Source organism: Nelumbo nucifera, chromosome 4 (genome assembly GCF_055504915.1).
Source record: "Nelumbo nucifera cultivar China Antique chromosome 4, China Antique-T2T, whole genome shotgun sequence".
Taxonomy (NCBI): domain Eukaryota; kingdom Viridiplantae; phylum Streptophyta; class Magnoliopsida; order Proteales; family Nelumbonaceae; genus Nelumbo; species Nelumbo nucifera.
In genome coordinates, this window is record NC_142652.1 from 76,583,409 (window position 1) to 76,609,709 (window position 26,301).

Sequence of the window (26,301 nt, forward strand, 5' to 3'; positions counted from 1 at the left end):
TTGTGGAGATCAAAGACTACAATTATAATATTAGCTATGACTAGCTATACCTCCATCTTAGGTCTTTTTTTTAACACTGTTGCAGAAAGCTCAGTGCTCTCTCTCTCTCTTAGATGAAGCCATAGATAGCTCTTACAGTAACATTAATTAATTACAATAGAAAATCATGATCCACCATTTAACGTATCTCACCAAAGAGATTGCATATACAATGAATCAGCATGATCCAAATATTCATATTAAATTAGTGGGTTGCAGTTATCCAATTAGGTAGAATCTTTACCTAAATAATCTCTTAGGGCTGAGGGTCTGAGAGGCTGGGTGCTTTTAATAGTGATTTCTGATTCTCTGTCAAAGTTGTGAATCATATGGGTAAAGGTGGTTTTCCTTTTTAATATTACTCTTTCTCTTAGTATTATTACAGCTTCTAGAAGAGATTTAATTTCTTCTTCATCATTATCATCTAGGCCTTGTTTCATTTATAAAGAGCTTTATTTATTTATTGGTAAAGATAAAGAGCTCTAATTCAGAGAGAAAGAAAAAAAAAAATTTCCTCCAGTCCAAATACAAATTTATTAAAGCCCACAATCATAACATTGAACCAGTTCAATGGTGAGCCCTAATGAGACTTCCTTTTTCTAAATATAGTAAATGTGGTAAAGCTAAAGAGCCCTAGAAGACCCTTTTACCTATTTTTTCTAGCCCTAGACCCACAATAGTTGTGGGGTAAGATCTTTGATATTGGATGCTGCAAAGGAAGGACTAACCCAAGCCCACCTTACCCAACTCTAACTTTCTCTGGGCTTGTGTTCAAAATTTTCAGCTTTGGGCTGGGCCTGAACCTGAAAGCTTGAGTCTACCAAGTTCTTGGACCGGGCTTGGGTTAAGATTTCAGCTGGTCCAAGCCCGACCTAAACTTGCATACTAAAAAATAATAAATCACAAAAATAATGTAAAAAATACCATGAGCCTTAAAACCAAATATCAGGAATAAAAATTTATTATGCCATATCCACATCAGGGGTCATTGCTTGGTCTAATGTTAAAATCTTGGGCTCACAAGTATGAGAATGCAGGTTTAATTTGAGTCTTAAAGCAACCATTTCATTTAGGTGTTTTTTTCAATAATTGGTCAGGGGGTTGGTCTAAGGCCTGCCTATTCCTTGAAATGGGTTAAAACCCCAAACGGGTCTTATTTGGCATATCAATGACCTACCAATACAATATATATCGACTGGTACAAACTGATACGTTGTAAAAGTTTGATCCTTGATTCAATCTACCCTTGTCAAGACCCTAAATAATTTGAAAACAACATTTAGTAATGCTTTTAGCTACCTATATAACAAGATAATTTGGTTAAGGACTGGCTAATAAAGGAAAAGCTTGGGAGAAAGATAAATGGATGCAATGCTACCAAGTTTAAAGATCAAACAATTCAACCAAAGGTATGTTTATTGAAGTCTGGAGGCTGGAACCATGTTCTTTTGAAGAAAAAGAAGGCAAGTATTCTCTCTGACTTGAGTGGGGCCAACTGATCAGTTTGGAGCATATTATTCTACCTAACGCTTTCCACAACTATAAAATCCCTAAAATTATACCTATTGGAGTAATTATCAGCTTTACAATTTTGAATTCTTGATAAATCTCAAGGTGCAAACTAATTGTTATAAATGCATCAGGTTGGTTTTTTGAAAATGTTATAAGTGCAAAATTCTAAAGGCCATAATTTTGCGCTCAGATGTCTGATTAGAAATTTTTTTGGGTAATTTTTCATGATTTATGTGTTCTCACGGTGCCTTGTCCCACTACTTTTTTCCAAAAAATGTCTTTTTTTGGCTTCAAATCTTAATTTTTTATATAAAAATTGAAACTAATTAAAATAACAAATATATTATAGAATAGTATAATTATAAATTTTGAATATATTATAATCTAATATATAATTTATAATGTATTATATTATATATGACATCATCAAGGGTCGGTCCAGAGAGAGAGAGAGAGAGAGAATTCCCCAAATCAATTAATGACTCCCTTTCTGAACTTCTTTCATTAGAATTCGGCTTCGGTCTGAGCAAAGTTGCAAAAAGCTGTTAGAATGGTGTGGGCACAGATTTGGCTAGCCCATCTCCTTAAGGGATGAATCTAATTAATCCCCACTTGAACCCTTGATGAATTGGTTTATTAATTTATTTAATTTATAACCTTTACTGAAATCTGCAAAGCGTGTGTTTCCCTCCGGCCGTGAGCGTGTAAACCTTAACCTTTTTTGGTTCTCTGACAATACAGTGAACTGATATCAGTTCAGAACCCATGAAACAAGGCGCATGGTAAGGGTACACTGATGCAGTGCAATCTGGACCATACGTTGATCATCTACTGGGTATGGTTTTTATAGATTAGGTTGGATCGGTTTGAGTCATTTTTTTTAACTGATTTTATTAATTAAATCAAAATTGACCGACCTTAAAGTAAAATCGACTCAAAACATAAAGGGTCGATTTATCGGTTTAATCGATTTATATATATATATATTTTAAGCTAAAATATCTATATCAAAATGTCTCTTTATATTTAAGTTTATTTCTTTTTAGTTTTTATGTAAAATCAAAATATATATATATATATATATATATATATTTAAATCGATTAATTCTTATGCAAAACTGATATTTTTTTTTGTCAATGTATACTTAAATTTATATAAAATTGAATTAAATATTGTACGCTTATATATTAGATTTGTAATGCTTCAACAATGGAGTAACAGACAACAAATCCCCCTGAATATGAAAAACACTAATCTGGTGGTAGGTAATCTTATCTCTCTTTCAAGTCACAGTGAGAGACAAGAAAAAACTGCCCGGCCCGAGCTCCAGCTGATCGAGGAGAGCAAGTACAAACACGAAGAAGCACATGGCGTTAGGTCTACAGTTTACACTTTACACAACGTACCCATCATGAATTTGACCACTTCTAATGTAAGGCTTGACTATGTCTTTTATTAACCACACACGACACACCATGTATTATAGTACAGACTACAGAGCTAGAGACCTCTCAACGATCGATCCCAGGAGTCTTCTTATTCCTTGCTTGTGCTATCTATCCATATATATAAAGGAGTGAGAGAAGAACACTTTCAGAGCTCGAGCTCAACAAGGTGTTCTAATTAATTAAGATGGTGACCCGCCACCTAGCTTTCACGCTTCTCATGCTTAAGCTTGCCGTCATTGCGTTATCAAGCACGCGGCCGAATCCCTTGACCAAGGCATGCCTCGGCGGTGGTGATGGCTCTCTGCCGGCCGACGCCTACCAAACCACCTGCCCCCAAGCCGAAGCTATCATCTTCTCTTGGGCGGCGAAGGCGGTGGCCGACGACCCAAGGATGGCCGCATCTCTCCTCCGTCTCCATTTCCACGATTGTTTCGTTAACGTACGTGAGTCATCTAATTAGTTTTTAGTTTTAGCCATTCTTAACTTATTACAACACTAGACAATGTGGGTGGTGACTGGTGATCGAGGTCGAGGATTGTTTGTTTGTTTGTAGGGATGCGACGGTTCGGTGTTGTTAGATGACACAGAATCCATGGTGGGTGAGAAAACAGCTGCACCCAACTTGAACTCGCTGAGGGGTTTCCAAGTGATCGATGCCATAAAATCCGACCTCGAAGCGGTGTGCCCTGAGACTGTATCGTGTGCTGATATCCTCGCCGTCGCGGCACGAGACGCCGTCGTTCTGGTACGTAATGTTGAATTGATATCGATCGATCATCAGTTTCCTTTAATTTCCTGCTGCAGCCAGGAATTTACGTAACGTCGTCGGAAATTACAGTCAGGTGGACCTGGATGGGAAGCTCAGACGGGGAGGAGGGACAGCTTGAGTGCCAGCAAGTCAGCAGCAAACAATAACATCCCTGGCCCCAATTCCGACGTGACAACACTCGTAACCAAATTCAACAACGTCGGCCTCTCCCTCAGAGACATGGTCGCCCTCTCGGGAGCGCACACCATCGGAAAGGCTCGATGCTCCACCTTCAGCTCGCGCCTCAAGGGCAGCGGTGGACCTACAGGTGCTAACTCCGGTGACGCAGGAGTGGACTTAGACTTCCTTTCATCACTGCAGCAGCTCTGCTCCGGATCTGATAACACAACATTGGCAATGCTGGACTTGGCAACACCGGCAACCTTCGACAACCAGTACTACGTCAACCTTCTCTCAGGTGACGGACTGCTTGCATCTGACCATGCTCTAGTTGCCGGAGGAGACAGTGGGACACGCGACATCGTTCAGTCCTACGCAGACGATCCGGTAGCCTTCTTTGAGGATTTCAAGGTGGCCATGCTGAAGATGGGGAGCTTGAAACCGCTTACAGGAGAGAGCGGCCAAATTCGTAGGAATTGCAGGAGTGTTAATTGATATTAATATTGAATTAAAAGTTAAAAACAGCAGCATTAATGGCATGCGCTCAGCTAGCTTAGCGTTTGAAGTGGTGTTCTACTTCTAGGCTGCTTCTAGCTCTAAAGGAAATCTGATTCCAGTAGTATGTATGTAATATGCATGTTGTAGGCTTCAAAGTTGTGTGTTGCGTTTGTTTCTTACTTGTTGTTGATGTTGGTTTTATTAATCTAATTATATATATATATATATATATATATTGAGGGTCTTCTGTTCCTTTTTTTTTTTTGATTCATTAACTTTGCTTCTGATTTTTTTGCTAGGAAAACAGCACTGATTTTTTTGCTACCTCTGCCCACATAACACTACAGCTGTACATTGAGAACATCTTCAGTATCTACATGTTATCATTCATGGGGAGATGTTCCCAATGTATAGCTTTAGTATTCTTGTGCGCAGGAGATCCAGAGTCCTACCACTGTTGTAGAATTGTTTTCAGCATTGGTCATGTTATCTAATGTCCAAGATGATTCCACATCATTGCACTGCTGGCAGTAACCAGATGTTTTCTGAAAAAACACCAAATTTGATGTTGCTTAGACCACACTTTCCCAATTTCCAAGGTATGGTCTGAAGCAATGTTAACGATACCAAATAAGAGGCCATTTTCTGAAGCACCGCTTTTTCTTTTGTGGTGCCTATATTTCTCAGAAAACGGCACCAATGCCAAACACCCACAGCACTTCTCAGAAGCATTAGGTACTAACGGGTATTTGAGGGTTGAAATTTAAATTCTCCATTATTATTTTGATTCTCATATTTGAGGAGTGCTGGGCTCAACTTTCACCAAATTCAAAACCAATTAAAGTTTCTCCAATAATACATCAACCTAGCACGCATAGGCTTAGTTTTCCATATTTTAATTTTGGATAAAATATTAAAACCTCCTTTAATGTTTCTGACAATCATAAAAACCTCCCCTGTAGTTTTAAAAATCTTGGAATTACCTCCCTTAGTAGTTAGATCTAATTTAGAGGGGAGGTAATTCCAACCTCCCTTCGTCAATGGCGCCCAAGGAGAGAAAGACCTAGATCTGATAAGCGGTGTGGGCAAGTATTCGAGGTCGCAGATGTACAAGCACAATTTCTAGGCTATCAATGCCAATCTTAAGAATGGTTGCATGTTTCTCCGATCCCAAACCGCCGGCAGAACCGAAGACAGCCGAGAAGCCACCAAATCTACCAAGCTCAGGGGGAGCATTACTATTGGGATGGTGTTGGTTCTTCTCGTTGGGAGGTTTAAGGGGGAAAAGAGTTGCTTCTGCTGTTACTGGACCCTTCAAGATCAATGGTGTTCCCCTAAGGCGTGTGAACCAATCTTATGTGATTGCAACCTCCACCAAGGTTGACATTTCCGGGCTAAATGTTGAAAATTTTGATGACAACTGCTTTACAAAGTAAGATGCATGAAAAGAAGAAGAAAAAGAGGGAGTAGTGCGAGTTATTTGAATAAGAGAAGAGAGGAAAAGAAGGCACTCCCACAGGAAAAGAAAAGATTATCAGAAGTATATATGTTGGTGTAATACAAGGTGTTGAGGGTGTTGGCAGCTAGGTTCTTAAGGCGGGCATGAAACCCCATGAGCTTGTGTTCTAAGGAAACGTTTAAGACTTCTTCTTTATCACCTTCATATTTTGTTTGTTGAGCATTAGCTTTTTTTTTTTTTTTTTCTTTTGAAGAACTGGGCATTAGCAATTTAGGAATCAGACATTTCTTCTAGTTTTAATACCCAATGCAAAAAAAAAAAAAAAAAATTGAAAAATAATAAAGTAACTTTACTTGATAAACTTCTTAGATGGCATTCGAAATTTAGAAGGGGGAATATGGCTTTTTAAATTATGTCCAAAGATACCCTAATGAATAGAAAGGGCAATTTCGTAATTTCCATGTCTTCATTACTGGGGTAATGACACAAGAGAGAGAGTTACAATTTTTTTCAAAAGCACAAAGGGAGGTTTTTGTTAAAGTAAAACTTCAGGGGAGGTTTTTGTGATTGTCATAAACTTCTGGGAAGGATTTTATATTTTACCCTTTAATTTTTCCACCTTATTCAATTTCTACCATTTCAAAGCTAAAATCTTTAGTCAGGTTTCAATTTGGGTTATTATCAAAAACTCTCCTTTACTTTCGTTAGATGATAAACGTCACTTGCAAGATTACCACAATGCCTTTCTGTCCGTCTCTACCCTCTAAAGAAAAATACCTTAAGGGGGTGTTCTATAGTGTGGATGAGAAATTAGTGGTCGTGGACTAGTCCACACCACACTCTGTGACAAGGACCAATCCACACCACACCACAGTCTACAATTGTTCTGAACTATTGATAGATTGTATGGACTGGACCAGTCCACACCCACAGTGGTGTTTTATAGGTGTGGTGTGGACTGGCTTTTGATTCCATGTATCTCACATACATTTTTTGGGAGATCTACATAGTCGATCATAAATGTCTATTTTTTGCATTTTATATGGTAAATAAATTGAAAAAAAAGGCATTAATATATAAACAACAACTGCATTTTTAAATAATTAAAAAAATATTATTTTATTAATAAAAATATTAAAAAATAATATTTAAATAATGAAAAAAGAGTTGAGAAGTAGAACCGTCAGACTTGTGTTGGAATTAATATTAAACAATATTACTTTATTGATAAATATTAAAAATTTAAAATTTAAAAATTATTAAAAGACTAAATAAAATTAGGGTAATTAGACCAATGTAACGCATGTGCGTTACACTGAAACCTTCGCACAAACTGTCCACACCATAGTGTGGACCATCTATGAGAAAATACTATAGACGATAAATTGGGGTGTGGCTCATCCTTGTCTACGCTATTTTGTGGATGGAGACCGTCTACACATAACAAAACACCACATCTTACCGTAGACAGGACCAAAACGGTCCCGTTCACAATATTTACACACTACCGAATGCCACCTAAGTCGGCATTGTTCATTCATACAACCAACTCCATTTCATAGTTATCTCACTCAGAAACTTACAGATGCCCTCTCCCAAAGTTGCTTTTGCCAAAATCCTAAGGCTAAGTTTGGGAGTGCTTAAAATAAGTGTTTATACGAAGAAACCCAAAATTTGGGCTTATTTTTAAGTGCTTATTTCCTTTGTGGCCTATCTTGGCCCACCATATCATTTTTAAAATACCTATACTACCCTTACCCTTGTTTAAAATAAGTGCTTTTCACCCAATGCTTATAGGCCCTTTTGATTTCACTTAGAATAAGAACTTTTTATAAGCACTTCTTTTAATTGTTGGGACCACACATTAAATGGTAATTAAGTGCTTGTGTATGTTTGGTAAAAAAGTCAGCTATAAGCGCTTTTCTTTTAAATAAGCACTTAAACAAAAAGTGACTTGGGAGTAGCTTTTTTTCAGCACTTCTTGGAGAAGTGCTTATTTGAATAATATGGGACGATTCAGTCCCTAGAATTTTTGTAATCCCCATTATACCCCCATGAGGGTTTTCTTCCCTCATCCTTCCATTCGAACATAAGGAGACGTAGGGGCAACACACCAAACATCTTGGTGACCAGCAACCACCGACGGCGCGAGGAAAACAATTAACGATCAAGTCATTTTTCTATTTTCCACCGTTTTATGCATTTTTATTTTGATTTGAACCGGTTTTGTGAACTTTTTTAACACCTAAAACTTCTTTTCTTTTTGTGTTCTCAAGTCTGTTTTGGGGTGTGTTTAACGGCAACAACACACCGTCCAGACGCTGACGAATGAAGGTTAGTTTGCCCAAACGAACACCCTCCATGTTTGATGTTGTGTTTTGGTTTTTTTTGGATGAATATTTGGTCGAAATCGATTTTTTTTCAGATTTTCATAGATGAAATCCGAAATATTTATGTTGGGTTTTTTGTGCATTGTCTGTGTGATTATTCCTATGGATAAGTAGGATTTTTTTTGGCGTTTTTTGTTGAAGATCATGCAAAAAATATGCTGAAGTATGTGCTTATAAAATTTTTTCTTGATTTGTTTATGAAATATAATGTTGTTGACTTTGCATACCCCAACATGACTGGATACATGGCACCCTATCGTAATACATGGTACCATTTGCCTAATTTTCAAAGGGGAGAGTGGCCTATAACAAAAGAAGAGTACTTCAACAATGACCATGTCTCGTTGAGAAGTATCATCGAGCAGAGTTTTGATGTGTTGAAGACTCAAATCCTATCTTGAAGTGTATGTCGTGCTATTCACTAAGAACACACGGTTGATAGTTGTGGCTTGCATGGCAATACACAACTTCATCAAGGACAACTAGAACACGAATACCATGTTTAACGAGTTTGAAAATGATGAGGAGTTCGAAATCCAAGCTCCATCTAAGACAAATGGAGAAGATATTGACGAGATTGCAGTTGGCAGTGTGGATCAACAACAAGAGATGTTGTTTCTTAAGCAACAACTTGCAGATGCAATATATGTTGACCATGCCTCGGCCACCATTGAGGAGGTGTAGGTTAGCATAATTTGTTGGTGGTCATGGTCTATGTTTTTCTCTAATTTTAATCAATAGTATGCATTGAATGCGGATGTATTTGACTTTAACCTGTGCATGTACTTTGTGTTTTGGTTACTTTATGTTTATCTAGTAGTTGATGATATATATTATCTCATTACAAGTCATTAATGGATGGTAGGAAATATTATATAGTGTTCATTGGTCGTCGCCTAGGTATAGGTTTATACAATACCTAGGTTGAATGCAATTTGTAGGTCCACCTGTATAGTGGTGCGACATTTTGCTCATATAAAGCATACGAGGAAGCAGATTATCAATTTCATCATTTCATAGCTTCACATGATTCTTCAACTAACCCATCGCTTTATACGAATGATGTATCCAGATTAACCTATGTATACTAGGCATCCACATGTGTTTTGTTAGTTGATGTGATTACATTGGGCATAATGTACATGTCTAAGTAAGATGCAACTTTACAAACATTTGCACTTGTATGTTACTATAGGGTACATTAACTGAACATGGACATGGATTTTCTGATATTTTCTATTTGTTTTCATATATAATTAAAAGACAAAAGTTAAAACCCCTTTATTAAGTTAGGTTGTTTACTAAAAGTATTTTTGTAAAAACTACTCCTTGAAAGTACTTCCTAAAGTGCTTTGTGAAAATTGTTCCTTGAAAGTACTTCCTAGAAGTATTTTGTGAAAACTACTCATTAAAAGTACTTTCTAAAAGTATTTTATAGAAACTACTCATTAAAAGTACTTCTTGGAAGTATTTTGTGAAAACTACTCCTTGAAAGTACTTTCTAGAAGTATTTTATGGAAACTACTCATTGAAAGTACTTTATAAAAGTATTTTGTAAAAGTTGCTCCTTGAAAGTACTTTCTAGGAGTATTTTGTGAAAACTGCTCCTTGAAAGTACTTTCTGGAAGTATTTTGTGAAAACTACTCCTTAAAAGTACTTTTTGAAAGTATTTTGTGAAAATTGCACCTTGAAAGTAATTCCTGTAAGTATTTCGTGAAAACTACTCCTTAAAAGTAATTCCTAGAAGTATTTTGTGAAAATTGCTCCTTGGAAGTATTTTATGGAAATTGCTCCTTCAAAGTACTTTCTAGAAGTACTATTCAATATTTATTATTATTATTATTTTTTTATTGTTGTTGTTATTATTATTTGTTGTTGCTGTTGTTGTTGTTGTTGTTATTCATTATTTTTTAAATATTTGGGTCTACGTGGCACTCAATGTGTGGGCCCACATGGGCTCTCATGTGCAAGGTTCTAAATATTGGCACAGGCCCGATACGCCCTAGCGTATCGGCCTGTGTCAATGTTTTTTTTATGTGTTTTACTTATTTTTTTGAAATCAGTTCAGAGGGGTCGGTTTAAGGCCCGACTACCCTTTGAACCAGTGGCTGACCTGATACACCCCTATAGGGGAGTATCGGGAAGCAACTGGCACGATACGTATCAACCGATATGGGCTGATACGTGTCGATACTTTGAACCTTGCTCATGTGTCATGAGGTGGTGATGTGGTGATTTTTCATCGAAACGTATAGTATAATATATGAAAAGCATTGTTTATATATGTGAGTGAAATGAGGGTTAAAATTATCATTTATGCTAATATAAGCACTTGTGGGGAAAGTAGCTCACCAAACATCCCCACCCAAATAAGTGCCTAAGAAACACAATAAGTGATTTGGCAAATGGGCCACCAAACAACCTTAAGTGGTTATTAAAATAAGCATGTACAACAAACACTTGTGCAACAAGTGCTTATGATGTAGTGAAATTTGGTTGCTCCCTCATGCCAAGTGATTCGAACGATTCCTTGTCAGGGCCAAGTTATGCTAGGTCGAGCTGTTGATGTTCTACAAGAAAGATGGTTAAAGTGCCCGAGCTATCTTTACTCGAGGTGGGCACTCCGATGCTTAAGTTAGAAAATGTTTTTTAGAATATTTTAGAAAATGAAAGAGTTTGAGAGCTTGTAATCGTGCGTACCTTCTCTAGAAGGAATGAAGACCTTTTATAGGTGTGAGTGGTTTGAGCCCTCTTACAACGGGTCTCATGTTCTCATGGAACCGTTTTTGCTTGATTGGGTGAGTTATTACATCGGCTACGAAATCTACATGGGGGTTACGGTCCGTCCAAATAACTCTAATGCGTGTAGTGCGGTAGGCCGATCTAACGGTCAACGCATTAATGCTCTGGAGATCTCAAGCTGGTAATGTATCTTTGAAACAAGTCAGCAAACTCGCTTGGCAGGTCGCCATAGGTTCCTACAGCTCGGTCAGTCTCTAAAGCAGGTCGCCATAAGTTGAGAAACCTATCGACTCAACCCGACCGAGGTGGAGGTCGGCCTGAACGAAGTGCTTTAGGCCGACTTGCCAAGCCAATTCACTTAGTGCCGAGGTGTTGCTTGAAGGCGACGTGTCACAATGTGATTCAGATGACCAAATTACCCCTTATCAGCTTATTTTAACAACCATTTAATCACCAAACATAGCCATAAATCTTATTAGAATAAGCTCTTATTTTTCAGATAAGCACTCCAAACAATAATGATGAAATCCACTAATTTAACCTATGCATTGTTGGGCGTCCAAGGTGAGGCAACATTATATGTATATATACATATATATAGGCGACGCAACACAACCATTTATACTTTTTATATTTTTTTGTAGTTTGTAGTCACGCCCTACGAGATCAACATGTTGATCTTCACCTTGTATTATGGAAAAAGATTAATTTGCCAAAGTGTACTTTAAGGTGAGATCTAGTGTTGCAATTGATTGGGATTCAGATTTAAGTTAACAACCAAATCTAGGATAATTAGATCAGATGTCGAATACAGTATTGGACTTTTGGAGTCTATTGGCAACTCTAATGAGAACAACCACATCATTCTGGGACATTTTTGCCTTAGGCTCAGTTTGGAAGGAGTACAAATGCATAATTCTATTTATATAAGGTTAACTTTGTTAGTCTCAGTTCGGAAGGAATATAAGTGCAAAACCATCTAATTTGTATTATTTTATATGTGTACTGTACATATTTATATTTGTATTTGTACTCCTTCCAAACTGGACCTTAATAAAAAAATAATAATAAATGGCCCAGATAGATCAAGATATTGGACTTATAGAAAGGTAATTTTGTTATATACGAAACATTCTGATAATGGGGGCTTCTGGAGGGCTTTTCGAAAAGCCAAGATAAGTTTAACAGAATACAATAAAATTGGATATATAAACAAAATGCATTAAAAAATCAGATGGATCGAATTGACAAAAGGGAGACCTGGTTCACATTAAATAACAGTTGTATTTTATTCATATAATTTTAATTTTCATGAACAACTAGATTCTGAAATTAAGCGTGAGGAAAGACGCAGATTTCATGAAATAGCAGTGCGGAAAATTGTAAAAGCAAGGGGTAGTGTGCCCCCAAAACCCCAAATATCCATGCATTAAGCAAAAAGAGCATTTGAGCTGCAAATCTGCAAACTGCAATGCATTTCTCATATCTCAACTGCAATAATACGCACGCTACGTGAGAGTTCGGTTCGGTTCTGGTCAAAACCCCCCATACTTTTATTTTTTACTATTACCCATTTTATTTAAGTGATATATAGATATATATATATGGCACAGGGAAAAAGAGACTAATATTAAATGACGTTGATTTTTTTTTTCTCTCTATTTTCATTCGTTTGAGCAGACGAATGACCGAGACAAATGAACCTCCTCAAGGGGGTTGATGGCTCAAGAAAGTAAAATATTGCCGTTACACATTCCATTTTACCCCCATTTAGTTGCCAAGCCTGCCTTGGATCAAGACTGGTTGACCACAAATCGGTTCTGGGGTAATACTTCCTCTGCCGGTATGCTGCCTGAGATGCGCCTTATTTTCCCCTTCAAGTTCCTGCTGATGAACAATGATTCCACCACAATTAGAACAAGGAGAAGAACATAATATTATTCAGTGCACAATCTTGTAATTGTAATTTTATACATAATCACATAAAGCAGATGTGAGCAAGAAACGCCTAGTAATTAATGACTATTGTGCCCAATTGGGTCCAACCAAATGAATATTTTAACCACTGAAAATGTCAAAATTTTATTTTGAACTGAAATGGACAATTTTCCCAGGAGTTGCGAGGGCCATCCAAAGCCTTAACCCACTAGTGATTCCATGCAGACAACCATCATTGATGAATAAAAACTGAATGTAGTTAAAATTTTTTATCATGCACCAATCAGCTGGACATCAAAGACAAGGTCAAAACATCCCCTGAATATACCTCATTTTTTATTAAAATCCCTCAAACCGTATATTGTGACTTTATCCCTTACACTAACTTCTGTGAGTAAATTTTATAGCCAGAAGAGGGAGACAGTAAAAAAACCTGCTGGCTTGCTCTTCCACATCCAATCCTGCACAGACCGTACCCCCTGCAATAGTTGCGTAAGAGTAACTTCAATAACACTGAGATAAAGATTTGGAGAGGTTATCAATGGATTAACACTAAATTACCTGTTGGAAAGAAGCAGGATCAATGACTGACCCAGCTGCTGCTGGAAGCTGTCCATAACCAGCAAGTTCCTGCAGAGATGCAGTATCCAACTGATGAAAATTTCCTTGAAATTGGATTTGATTCCCAAAAGAATAGCATCAATGGTAGTCGCAGGATTGTTATTAACATTGTTTCTCATGTGCTGTAGAACCATAGACTGTTTTATAATTTCAGTCAAAGCAACCATTTGACTACCAGTTTTTCCAACAACGTTCTCCAATCTGGGAATAGTTCAAGACAAACCAGAATACACCCTTGGAGGGGTATTAAACTTCTGGCAATTGGCCATCGCAACTTTAATGTAATAATCATGCAGCACATGATTATTGACCAACAACTTCCCTCCTGTAAGCACAAGCCTAGAAATCTGGAATGAATTAGGACATTTTGCCAGAATGTGACTGCTGAAGCATCAACACATCCAGACTCGTACTACAGCCATCCATGAAAACGCAAGGTGCAATTTTGGGAAATTTTCTGATTAGTACCCTGTACTTTGGGCCTAGTGCCACTTTGGTCCCCAAACTTTAAAATGTGACAATTCAGTACCCAAACTTTCAAAACGTGCCAATCCAGTACCTGTCATTAACCAGCCGTTAAGTGGCATTGAAAAGACACAAATGCCCTTCAAGTGTCATTTAATTTTCTTTATTAACCATCCAAACATTAACAAAAAATGAACAGTCCCAAATCCTTTTCTATTCAAAGAAAGTTGGGGTCATGACTCAGTGGGCATTCTGGTTACCCCAACTTTCTTGAATAGAAGAGGCAAGGATTTGGGACTGTTCATTTTTTATCAAAGTTCAGATGGTTAATAAAGAAAATTAGATGACACTCGAAGGGCATTTGTGTCTTTTCAAATGACACTTAACGGCTGGTTAACGACTGACTAACAGTAGGTACTAAATTGGTACGTTTTGAAAGTTTGGGTATTAAATTGTTGTGTTTTAAAGTTTGGGGACCAATGTGGCACTAGGCCCAAAGTACAGGGACTAATAATCAGGAATTTTCCCTGCAATTTAATAGGCAGCACCATCTGCCCATTGCGAGTGACAAACATACTTGGAGGTCCAAATATCAAGTTCTACACTGCTTCAAATTTGATTGCACTCCCACCTGATACAAAATCTGCACCTCTCATTTGCACTCATAGGCATCAAATTTTGCACCACTTTACTCCAACCTTCATTTCTTCCATATAAAGTAAGGAGAACTTGCATTCCCATGCATTTGCACAAAAAAGTGGAGACCGCTTTGCATTCCCATTTTCCCCTCCACTTGCTTCTCAAACAAATGAAACAAATGAAAACCCAAAAAAAAAAAGTGAACCACAAAACCCCCACTCAACTTGTAATACCATATATTTGCACCAAAAAATGGTGCCTAAGGGACTTTTCCTTCAACAACTAACCATCATTTGGACTCTTCAAGGGCATGATCCATTGACTGGTCAGATTATGTCAAAACTTTAAAGCTATAGTTAGCATTAAGGATCCAGGTTGACAAGAGTTTAGTAAAAGGCTTTAAATGGAGGAATGGGGCACATGTAGCCAACCCCAAATAGTTAGGAAAAGGCTGAGTTGAGTTGAGTTGGAAAAAAAAATAAGAGGCCTAGCATTCTAGAACCTCATGGTGTATAATAAGTGAAACTTGCAGAATTTTTTATTTTCTTTTAAATATGGGATAATGTACATTCAAATCACAAATAGAGGACGAAATTTCCATCTCCCTCCCTTAGGACATATTTGTATTAAGTTGGGGAGGGGGGGATTTGGTCAATGGGAAAGTTGACCAACTTTCCTCTAGGAGGGAAAAATGCCAAAACACCGGCTGACAAAATTGCCCCTTGTAAGAATGGAATATATGGGTAAAAATTAAATTGCCTAACTTACCTGAGTAAATTTCAAATTAAAAGAACACAGGTAAATAAATGCATTTACCCAGGAAAGTGTTACCTGGGAAACACTTACCCAGGAAAGTAACTTACCAAAAAACAAACAAGGCCTTAAAGCGCAAGAGGTGCCCCTGAGAAACAAGAAGCCTCTGTGAATCATGCCCCCCCCCCTCCCCTTTCCACCTCAGAAAAAGGGTGGGGTTTTGAATATGTGTCATGTCAATTCCTGTGCCATTACATTGGGTTTTGAATACATGTCATGCAATTTCTGTGCCAAGTTTTACACTGGTTCAAATATGGAGCCTTTCAACAACTACAGTATTTCTCACTCCAAAAGCACAGTATGGAGGATTTGAACATATCAATCACAAAAGGGGGACATCTTGAGTTTTTATGCTAAGAATAATTCACACATAACCTAAAATGGGCTTAGAAATAAGGTTCGGGCTTCAAAGCTGTATCAGAACAAAGCTCTGAATTGCCATCTTAGAGAAGACAAAACTATCATGAAAGAATTTATTATTATGGGATATCCCTGCCACCAAAGTGACAGCATGGATTCAAGATATTAGATGGATAGATACATGCTAACAAGTGAAAGGACATTAGGAGCTCCTACTAAAAACGATGGCTTTTTAACTAGGAGCAAAAAGGTAACTAAGATGTGCTAGAAAAGACCATGCAAATTCTTAGGTTGGTCCTTCACCCTTGTCTTATTGCTTTTCCGTTTTAGGGATCTAATCTGGATCAAATTTCATTGCTAAATTGCATAATATGAATGGAGAAATTGACTTGAACCTGTGAAAGTTACTGTTTAATGTCCACTAGATAAGTACATTTCTAACAAGATCACTTACACAGAAACTGTGTTTACCTAGTGGTTCAACAACACTTGGTCTACTAAAATTTTTTAGAATAGATGTCATAGTTCCTTGAAATCTTCAAACTTGAGACGTTAAGGTCCCTTTGGTTCCAATAAAAGCTTCAAAATTCAGGTTTCCAATTGAGTACATTACACTCAAATTAATATCTCTGTCTGTGTGCATGCTTAAATTGGCAATATATAGGCAATATATATCTTTACATAGAAAACCCAAAGCACCTAAGACTAAATTGACCTTGAAATAGTAATACATAGTAAAAAGAGCCCTTAAAAAGTTACTAAATGGAGATGAATAAAAGCACATTTTTTAATAGCAAACATATTACATGTTGATCCATTAATTAATTATGTAAAGACAGGAATATACCTGAACACTTTGATGGCCAAAAACACCAGAAACCTGATACTATAATCAAATTTGTGAAGTTAGGCAACAGAAAAAACGAAAACATTTACATTTATAATAAATCAGGTGATACAAGACTAACCGGAGAAGATAAAGAAGGTTGCTGCACTTGTAACTGCTGTTGATGGCGAAGCTGTGTTTGGAGTTGTCCTTGTGGTGTTTGAGAAACCTGTTGGGCAGACAGAACCTGCATGTGTGGTTGTGTCTGTGTCTGGGGTTGCTGAACTGATGGTTTTTGTTGCTGCTGTTGTTGATTTTGCTGCTTCTGTTGCTGTTGTTGCTCAAACAAGGTCAACTCCTCAGGCTTTTCCCACTACACATCCATTTCAACAAGCATTGGTTATATCTGCTTAAGATGGACCTAAGATGACAAAAGAGAGAAACAAAGGAGACACTTACCCTGCTTTCACCAGTCACACTATTATAGTAGTACTTGTATCCTTCGGGTGATGTGTGCTCTGTCCAATTACATGTTGAAGGAACTGCTGCCTGCACACTTACAGGAACAGTGGAAGCAGCAGACGTGGTTGAAGGTGCCAGAGCAGCTGGGGAAGTTGCAGGAATGCTGGTGGCTACCTGTGATGCAGCTCCAGTCCATTGAAGCTGCAGGTAAGATGTTTCACCCACAAATCAATCCAGCAGCTTTTAAGATTTCGTGGCATTAGAGTACCAACCTAAGCAGTCTCATTTGGATAATATATTTCTTGGCATCAGAGCACAGTCTCTTACAAGGTGTTGTTTGGCTTTGATTCAAATGGAGGTGTGCGGGAGTTTTTGGTCTCAAGGGTTAAGGGATGTCTAAGTGGTCCTTGGTTGAGTTTGATGGCTTTTGGTCTTTCAAGTCCAGTGTATTATTTCTTTTTCGAGTGAATTTTCCTTTTACTATCAAAAATAAAATAAAATAAAATCAGAGTCCGGTCTCTATTAGCAGGTCCAGAAAGATGGACTTTTTAAGTCCCAACCAGACGTATTTATGGGCTTAATTTACATAGGCCCACAGGATCATACATAAGCTTAGCAATTGGACACATTCAAACATGGACTAAGCTGGCCATAGAACCCATATAAGTTAGGCCTAGACATGTAACCAGGGCAGGCCCTAGCCTAGCTTGTGAGGAGGGCTGGGCTCGGTGACAATAACACAAAGTCTAAATCTGCCCATAAAAAATCCTACACAAGTTGTGTCCCAGATAAGACCATCAAAGTGATTGGTCCAATTACACAAATGTAATAAACCATATTTTTATCAGACTGGAAAACCACCCTTGCTACTCAAAAGACATCCTCATTTAGCATGGACATCTAAACATTGATGGATCAGCCGAATCTGTAGTACCTGTTGTTTAGTAGCTTGGGAACTCTGTTGCTGAGTCATATTTTGACTTGGTGGTTGCATCAGATGCAACTGTTGTTGCAAGTGGGAGAATGCTTGCTGTGATGATTGAAAGCTTGCCTGTAGAGTTTGCGTCTGTTGAGATAGCATCTGAGCCAAATGAGAGGGTGACTGCTGTAAAGGCTGAAGTAATTGTTGCCGGACGGTAAGAGCAGAAAGCTGTTGTTGGGTTGTTGTGGCAGAGACAGCTTGCTGTTGTAAGTTTAGAGGGGTTTGTTGTGGTGCAGCAGAGGAGGTGCTCTGTTGACCTTGAGGCTGAGATATGGGCAGCTGAGAACTCAACCCAAATAACTGTTGTGATGGCAGTGGTTGACTGAAGGATGGACCAGAAGATTGAGGAATCTGTAGCTGACCAAGTTGCTGGACTGATATCTGGGACGTTTGTGGCTGTGAGTAAGTTGGTGGAATTTGTTGAGGGTGTAGTTGGTGGGAAGGTGGCAAATGCTGCGGAGACTGAAGAGGCTTCTGCAGTGGTGATATTTTCTGACCAACTGCTTGAACTTGGGGCACAGATGGGTTGAAATTCTAACATAAAAGGCCAAAAAGCACTTCAGAATTAAATAATTGAGAATCAAGTGAGATCATAAGAGCAAATACATTTCAAATATCCATAAAAAAGTATAATCTAATACAGTACCTGTTGTGAAGTTGAAGAAGGTAAGACCGAAAGCCCCGGAAGAGAACCATTTGCAGGGCCACCAAGCAGTCCCAGGGGGGCACCCTTAAGAAAAGATCAATAAGACAGAATGAAAGTAAAGTCTTTTAGTTTAAGCTGCACATTTTCAAGCATTGCCAAAACTCAAAAGGCTCAAGCCATACCTGGTTTTCTAGCATTCATACAGGGAGAAGTGGAAATTAATACATACCAAAAAACTGATTAAATGTAATGAACAGAACTCAGAAGCACATTTTTTAGTAAAGTTACAAATTATCCATGGCTCTGTCCTCATTTCTATATGTAGATTCATGCTAATACATCTTGGGGCATGGCCAACCAGGGGCCTAATTTATTGTCTAGGCAATAAACCAGCAGCGATGCAATTTAGGCTGCGCTTTACCGGCCCAACCTCATTAAAACTCAGATTTTCAGTGTGAATGGGCTGTATTACAGTTGAAAAAGATGAAGCCAAATTGAATCTGGTTGAGATTGAGCAATCCAAGCCCCCACTAGGCATGCATGTTTCTGCAAACACATATACATGGAGACAGATCTTTTATCAGTCAGATGACACTAAATGACCAGGAATCTTCCATGTGACAATGTATTTGGGCCTCAAAAACAAACACATGCAATTGTCAAGCATCCACATGTGGGGATGGATCTTTTAGTGGAGTCTAAGAACTCTAACTGACTACTTATCTTCCATGTGGTAATGTATTTGGGTCTAAAAAGGCCCTGCATGTTCCTCTCACCACCCTCTATCCATGGGGTGAATTTAAGCTTTAAACCCTGCCATGTGTTCAAAATAAGCCCTTCATTGGATGAATACTTTAAGCTAAAATATTGGACATTTGGACTGTCAAATAACTCAAGAAAAAATTTAATAGAAGATGGGATATAAGTAACAGCATAGATTGCAGGAATAAACATTACATCCAATTTTGTTCTGGGACTGTAATCTCCATAAGCGTACTCGAACTGAACAAGAACTAAGCCCTTTCTTTTCTCTAGTTCTTGGTCTGGTTACCAAGAACAGGCAGTGGTCTGCTTTGGCTGAAGGATATAGGGGTGGTCTTAACCCCATTTGTGGATCTGTAGATCCAGAACTGTGTGAATGTTGGAGCTCTGTAGGTCTTGAATGACCTGGTTCAGTTTACTGAAGTACTACAGCAGCCCTATTGATGCTTTGTGTGGCTTGTACTAGCCTCAGTGAGGTCTGGTAGACCTGCTAATGTGTGTAACATAAAGTGCTGTACTTTTTGGAACTTCCTTTTGATTCAAAAGAAATTACTCTTCGAAGTAGGGGCTGCTGTCCTCTGTGTGTGGGCTGTAAGAACAGAAATGGGGATCATTGATAAGTGATTTACTTATGGCTTATGAAGACTCTGCAACTTCAGGAACCACTTCAAATCAGAGTGGTTTGAACAGTGGCCATGATACAGCAAACCTCCCAATGACTATTACCCCATAGATGGTAGAAATTACTTGGGATGATCTAAGGAGATGCAGTTGTACATTACAGCCAGGGGTAAAACTGAATATATAAATGGAAAAGTGAAAGAACCTAGGGCTGGAACTGCTAAATATGAGAAATGGGACCAAGAGAACTACATGATTACGCCTTGGCTTTTGACATCCATGTTATTCTCTGTTAATCAGAACTTTATGTGGGTTCAAACAGCAAAAGAAATATGGGAACAAACAAAGGCCACTTACTCAGAACAAAGACATTATGCCAGAATCTATCAGCTTCAGGCAGAATCCTCAACATGTAAGCAAGGGAAAAGGAGTTTATTAGCTTACTATTCTGCACTCACTTCAGTCTGGAAAGAGTTGGATTACTACCAAAGTATTGAGTGGGAGTGAGAAAGATGTTAAAGCCTATAAACAGTTGGTCTCTCAGCAGCGTGTCTTTGCCTTTCTACTAGGGCTGAATCCCATGTATGAACTTATCAGAGTGCAGATCTTAGGCAGTAAGGACCTCCCTTTTGTCCAAGAGGTGTATGTTCTAGTGCAATCTGAGGATAGTAGGAGAACAGCTATGAATCCTCCTGAGGGTGAGTCTATTGCTCTAGTGGTAAGATATAACCCAAGTTCGGAAAAAAGGGGGGAAGGCCGGAAAAGAGTGGATGATAAAGATAAGTTGTCGTGCACCCATTGCCAGAAATCCAGGCATACCCGTAAGACTTGTTGGGAACTGAATGGGAAACCTAAATGGGCACAAGAACTAAGCAAGAAATCAGCAAAGGAATGGAACAAGAAACCAAGTCAGAAGAAGTTCACTTCAGCAAACTTGGCATCTCAAGAGTCTTAGAATAATCTTTCTACTATGAGTTCTACTCAAGGTTGCCCTCCTAGCTCTGATCTCAAGGAGGATATTATTAACTCCTTTGTGACCATTTAGGGCACTTCGCCAGGCAGATTCTGGATTCACACCTACGGTTTCTTTTGCTTCCTCCTCAGGTAACTCAGCCTTCATTTTCCATGTATCTACTGACACTCTGGAATCCCCATGGATTATTGATTCAAGTGCTTCAAACCATATGACTGGTAAGTCAACCCTTTCCAATCATACACCATTCTCTCTAGCAGAGATAAAGTGAAATTAGTTGATGGCTCCTTCTCCTCCATTACTGGTCAAGGATCTAAATCTCTACCATTTGGCCTCTCACTATCAAATGTCTTACAAGTCCCAAAGTTGCCTATTAATTTGTTATCATTTAGCAGTATTACCCATTCTTTGAACTGTTCAATAATCTTTTTTCCACATTCTTCTGTTTTTTAGGATTTGACCTCCAAGAGGACAATTGGTAGAGGAAACATGGTTGATGACTATGTGCTAGAGACTAAAGTTGGTGTTGAAATCTCAGAGTCTGCGTGTCAGTCAAGTTATTTTGTGGCACCATCACTTGGGCCATATGTCTTTTGAGTCCTTAAAATACTTGTTTCCAGAATTATTCAAGTCAGTGTCAGTTGATGATTTTCAGTGTCGAGTATGTCAATAGAGTAAGCATTGTAGAACTTCATTTCTTTTACGTAATAAAAGACCAGATTTTCCCTTTTATCTTGTGTATTCTGATGTGTGGGACCTTGTTAATATTCCAACTAAGAATGACTACACGGGTTTTACCCTATGCACCTTCAACAAAAAGTCCCTAAACTGGTGAGAGATTTTCAGAGCATGATTTATACTCAATTTTAGATAGAAATTCAAGTGTTTCAGTCAAATAATGCAAGAGGACTTCCATAGTGATCTCATAGAATTTTTTGCATCCTATGGCTCCCTCCACCAGAGCTCCAATGCCAAAACCCCGCAACAAAATGGGGTTGCAGAGAAAAAAATGGATGCAGTCCTGACTACTGATTATATTATCAACAGGTCGCTATCTCGGTTACTAGGATATAATTCCCCTCATCAAATCCTCTTCCCTAAGGCCACATTATTTCCTATACCCATGCGAGTCTTTAGTTGCCAATGCTTTGTTCATGATTTATCCCCTACTCGTGGTAAGCTTGACCCTAAGGCTATTGTTTGTGTTTTCCTTAATTATCCTCTTTCTCAGAAGGGCTATCATTGCTTTGATCCTACTTCAAAAAAAATACTTTTTGTCCAATGGATGTCACCTTCTTTGAAAATGTTCCCATTTTCCCTTTTTCTCCTCTAGGGGAGAGTTCAGGTGAGGAGAAATAGAAACAAACACAAGTTTTATTACCTTCTCCTCCTGACCCTCCTCCATTCCATGTCTTCCACATACAACGATACAAAAACTAAGGCCAATAGGGTTCAACAACTGTGGAGAAACCTGAAGCTATGCCACCAATGCCATTGGACTCTCAAATATTAGATCCCTCACCCCATCCAGGTACCATTGTTCCAGTTGATATTCCCAAACCTATTGATATTGATACTTCAAGTTGTGATCTGGACCTTCCTATTGCAAAAAAGGAAAGGTGTTAGGTCATGCACTACTCACCATCCTATGGCTCATTTCTTATCTTATGAAAACATCTCACCCTCATTTCATGCCTTTCTTTCTGCCATTGATAGTATCCCTCTTCCTAAGAGTGTTGCAAAGGCCTTACGTGTTCCTAAGTGGACAGATGTAATGAAGGAAGAAATCAATGCCCTACATAAAATCGAACGTGGAAGTTGGTAAATCTTCCCAAGGGAAAGGAACCTGTGGGGTGCAAATGGGGTAGAAAAGGGTTTTACGCAGGTCTATGGGGTTGACTATGCAGAGACTTTTGCTCTTGTGGCAAAGATGAATTCTACCTGGATTCTTCTCTCTTTCGCAGCAAATCTGGATTGGCAACTCCATCAATTAGACATCAAAAATGCCTTTCCAAATGGTGATTTGGAGGTGTACATGATCCAACCTCCTGGGTTCTGTGCCAAGGGATATGAACAAAAAGTATGCAAATTGAAGAAGTCTCTATATGGTCTAAAACAATCACCAAGGGCTTGGTTCAACAAATTTCATCAAGCAGTTCCATAGATGGGTTTTAAACAATGTCAGACTGATCACACTTTCTTCGTGAAGAAAGAACGGGGAAGAACAATAGCCTTGATTGTTTATGTGGATGTCATAGTCATCGTTGGTGATTGGGTTTGGGTCTTAGAGATTCAAAGGGTAAAGAAGGTCTTGGCCACTCAATTTAAGGTAAAAGATCTAGGACCCCTTCGTTACTTCCTTGGGATTGAAGTTACTCGCTCTCAATAGGGTATCTTCACTCCTAAAGGAAATATACCATAGATCTCCTAAAAGATACAGGAAAACTTGGAGCCAAACCGGGCAACACTCCTATAGATGTAAATCACAGACTCAAGGACTGCAATGATGAGCCCATAAAAGATGCAAAGCAATACCAAAGACTTGTGGGTAGACTCCTGCACTTATCTATGACCAGGCCAAATATTGCATATGCAGTAGGAGTCCTTAGTCAGTTCATGCATGCTTCCAAGGTTGCCCACTTAGAAGCAGCAGATCAGGTTCTCAAGTACCCAAAGAAATTCCCAGGGGCAGGCCTCCTCTTCTAGAAGCATGGACATATGAAAGTTGAGGTTTTCACTGATGCAAATTGGGCAAGCTCTATAGATGACAAAAAATCTACAAGTGGCTTTTGTACCTTTGTGGGGGGGAATATTGTTACTTGGAGTAGTAAGAAACAAAGTATGGTGGCCAAAAACAAAGCATAGAGACATGTCTCATGGAGTTGCTAAAATACTATGGATTAAAAGCCTGTTAGGTGAATTGGGGTTTTCCCTTGATGGCCCCATGTCACTCTACTGAGATAATAAGGCTGCCATCAATATTGCAGCCAATCTTGTTCTCCATGATAAAACCAAGCATATTGAAGTGGATAAACACTTTATTAGAGAGAAACTAAAGAAGGGAGAAGTGTGCACTCCATATGCTAGTTCCAAGGAGCAACTTGCAGATGTTCTCACCAAAGGATTGAACTCCTTGTGGCATTATGGGGATGATTGATATCTACACCCTATAGAGAGGCTGGGCCAAATGGGCCCTAATGATTTATTTTTATTAGTATTGTTCTCTTATATTGTTTATTTATTAATAGGCCTAATTCTTATGGGCTTGTTAACTCTTTTTTATTTCTTTTAAGTAACTGAAGAGCTGGCCATCCACTTAAGGGCAGATCTGTAATTAGTCTTGATTAAACACGTTTAATAAAAGATTAGACCGCTAGGAGAGAGGGGATTGAACTTTCTCCTTCTTCTCCATCTTCTTCTTCTCTCTACTATTTGCTTCTCCTCTCCTTCCTTTTCTTGCTGAAAGTTTATAATTATTTACAGATTTATTGATCTGAATCACATCTTGGTAGCAGAGCACCTCTTTCTTTCTTCCTTTTTTTCTTTTTTTTCCCCATAACCCTTCTATTAGAAGAGTGTATGGAGAGATGAGTTGTTGATTGTCCAAAGAACTTTTGTGCCAAGTTAGTAGAGGGTTTGGAGAGATAGAACCTAGCTAATTGCCAAGAAAGTGATGTTGCTGATTTTTTGCCCAAAACCCTAGCTGACTAAAGAGTTTACGTTTACAGGGTAAGAAGACCGTTTGAATGTGGCACACAGTGCTTAGGGAGTTCCTTTTGATCTCTAGAAGAGGGTGGTTGAAGTTGGAAAGAGTTTGAGAAGATCTGGTAGGAGCGGTTGACTCTTTTCTTTTGTTCTTCCGTGGAGTCGGGTACAGTGAAATCCTAATTTTGGAACCTATAAGTACTAGACTGATCTCAGTTAGGTCCACATACACTAAAATTCTTATTTTTGGATTTTCGTTTGGTCAATGGAACAATCTGAAAGTGAGTTAAAGCATATTCCGATGTCTAGGGTTGGTCCGGTAGATTCCATTTTAATTGGAGTGACCACAACTAAATTGGATGGAACAAATTACTTGGCTTGGGCACAATCTATAAGGATTTATGTTTGTGGTAGAGGTAAACCGAAGTATCACACAGGTAGTAAGAAGAAATCGGAAGAGACTAATCCCACATATGAAAAATGGATGTAGGAGAACTATACAATAATTGGGTAATTAGTCAACTCTATGCAGCCTCACATAAGTCAGCATTACCTCTGGATGACTTCAGCCAAGGAGATTTGGAATAGTGTTATAGAGACATTCACAGAAATTGAATGTTGCAAGAGCTTATAAGTTGAATGATGTGAACAATTTAAGACAGGAGAAGAGTGTAGCTATTTACTACTCTTTGAAATCATTGTGGCAAGACATTGATGTAATGGAGACAATTGTATGGGAGAGTACCAAGGATGCGAAGACATTTAGGAAGCTGGTAGAAAGAAACAGTTTGTTGAGTTCCTCACATGACTCAACCTTGAGTTTGATGTTACAAGACAGAACATTCTGGCTAGAGATTTAGTAACTCTTGCTCAGGCATACTCTATGGTGACAGTGAAGAGAGTAAGCAGAGCAAGTACAGTAACAATGACCACCTCCAGAACATTTTGTACATGTTGGAATAAAGCCAAAGGGGTCGACTGAAAAGAAAGAGGTGATATGTGAATATTGCAAGAAGCCGAAACATACCAAGGACACCTGTTGGAAGTTACATCCAAATCTTCTTCCAAAGAGGTTTCGGAACAACAACAATTCTAAGAAGAATGGTCATATTGGAAAGCCTAAAAATGCAAATGTGAATACGGTACCTGAAGATGGGAATAGGGAAAGTGAGGATAAGTCTACTATGAAGCAACTAGCAGCAATGAAGGCAGAATAAGGTACGGGAAACTAAATTAATCACTTGGAGACTTCTGTTGCAACATCCAACTCCTCAGGCAACACCTCTTCATCTGCATTTGCTCACTCAAGTATTCATGCTTCTGCAAACCATGCTATTGTTTCAAGTAATCATAAAAAATTCCATTGGATTATTAATTATGGTGCATCAAACCATATGACCAACATGCCTATCTTTTTTGTTCATATCAGCTCCTTTCTAGCTAAGAAAAGATATCCCTTACTAATGGATG

At 38.4% G+C, this 26,301-nt stretch overlaps 2 protein-coding genes across 7 annotated transcripts in view; one reads left to right on the forward strand and one right to left on the reverse strand.

Annotated features, from left to right (window-relative positions):
- Positions 1 to 3,057: 3,057 nt before the first annotated feature.
- Positions 3,058 to 4,622, forward strand: LOC104605041 (peroxidase superfamily protein). The gene is made up of 3 exons (XM_010269638.3): positions 3,058 to 3,439; positions 3,554 to 3,745; positions 3,839 to 4,622. The coding sequence occupies exons 1-3, from the start codon at positions 3,185 to 3,187 to the stop codon at positions 4,421 to 4,423; spliced, it is 1,032 nt and encodes a 343-aa protein (XP_010267940.1). The 5' UTR covers positions 3,058 to 3,184; the 3' UTR covers positions 4,424 to 4,622.
- Positions 4,623 to 12,643: 8,021 nt separating this feature from the next.
- The window catches only part of LOC104605043 (flowering time control protein FCA), a 41,089-nt gene continuing 27,431 nt past the window's right edge, over positions 12,644 to 26,301 (reverse strand). For 2 of the 6 annotated variants that reach the window (XM_010269641.3, XM_010269643.3), the window contains exons 12-19: positions 18,771 to 18,854; positions 18,077 to 18,658; positions 17,140 to 17,343; positions 16,823 to 17,053; positions 16,702 to 16,740; positions 13,518 to 13,586; positions 13,390 to 13,435; positions 12,644 to 12,905 (exon numbers count right to left, since the gene is read on the reverse strand). In XM_010269641.3, the coding sequence (XP_010267943.2) occupies positions 12,895 to 12,905; positions 13,390 to 13,435; positions 13,518 to 13,586; positions 16,702 to 16,740; positions 16,823 to 17,053; positions 17,140 to 17,343; positions 18,077 to 18,658; positions 18,771 to 18,854 (1,266 nt within the window). In that variant the 3' untranslated portion in view covers positions 12,644 to 12,894. The remainder of the gene's footprint in view (positions 12,906 to 13,389; positions 13,436 to 13,517; positions 13,587 to 16,701; positions 16,741 to 16,822; positions 17,054 to 17,139; positions 17,344 to 18,076; positions 18,659 to 18,770; positions 18,855 to 26,301) is intronic. The other 4 variants (XM_010269642.3, XM_088903002.1, XM_010269644.3 and 1 more) reach the window with 3 other exon arrangements.

What these genes read in the sequence shown, in the direction of transcription:
- LOC104605041 (XM_010269638.3), top strand. Translation starts at nt 3,185, where the DNA reads ATGGTGACCCGCCACCTAGCTTTCACGCTTCTCATGCTTAAGCTTGCC. An exon ending in TCCACGATTGTTTCGTTAAC is followed by an intron (nt 3,440 to 3,553) that starts GTACGTGAGTCA and finishes GTTTGTTTGTAG; the next exon opens with GGATGCGACGGTTCGGTGTT. An exon ending in CACGAGACGCCGTCGTTCTG is followed by an intron (nt 3,746 to 3,838) that starts GTACGTAATGTT and finishes CGGAAATTACAG; the next exon opens with TCAGGTGGACCTGGATGGGA.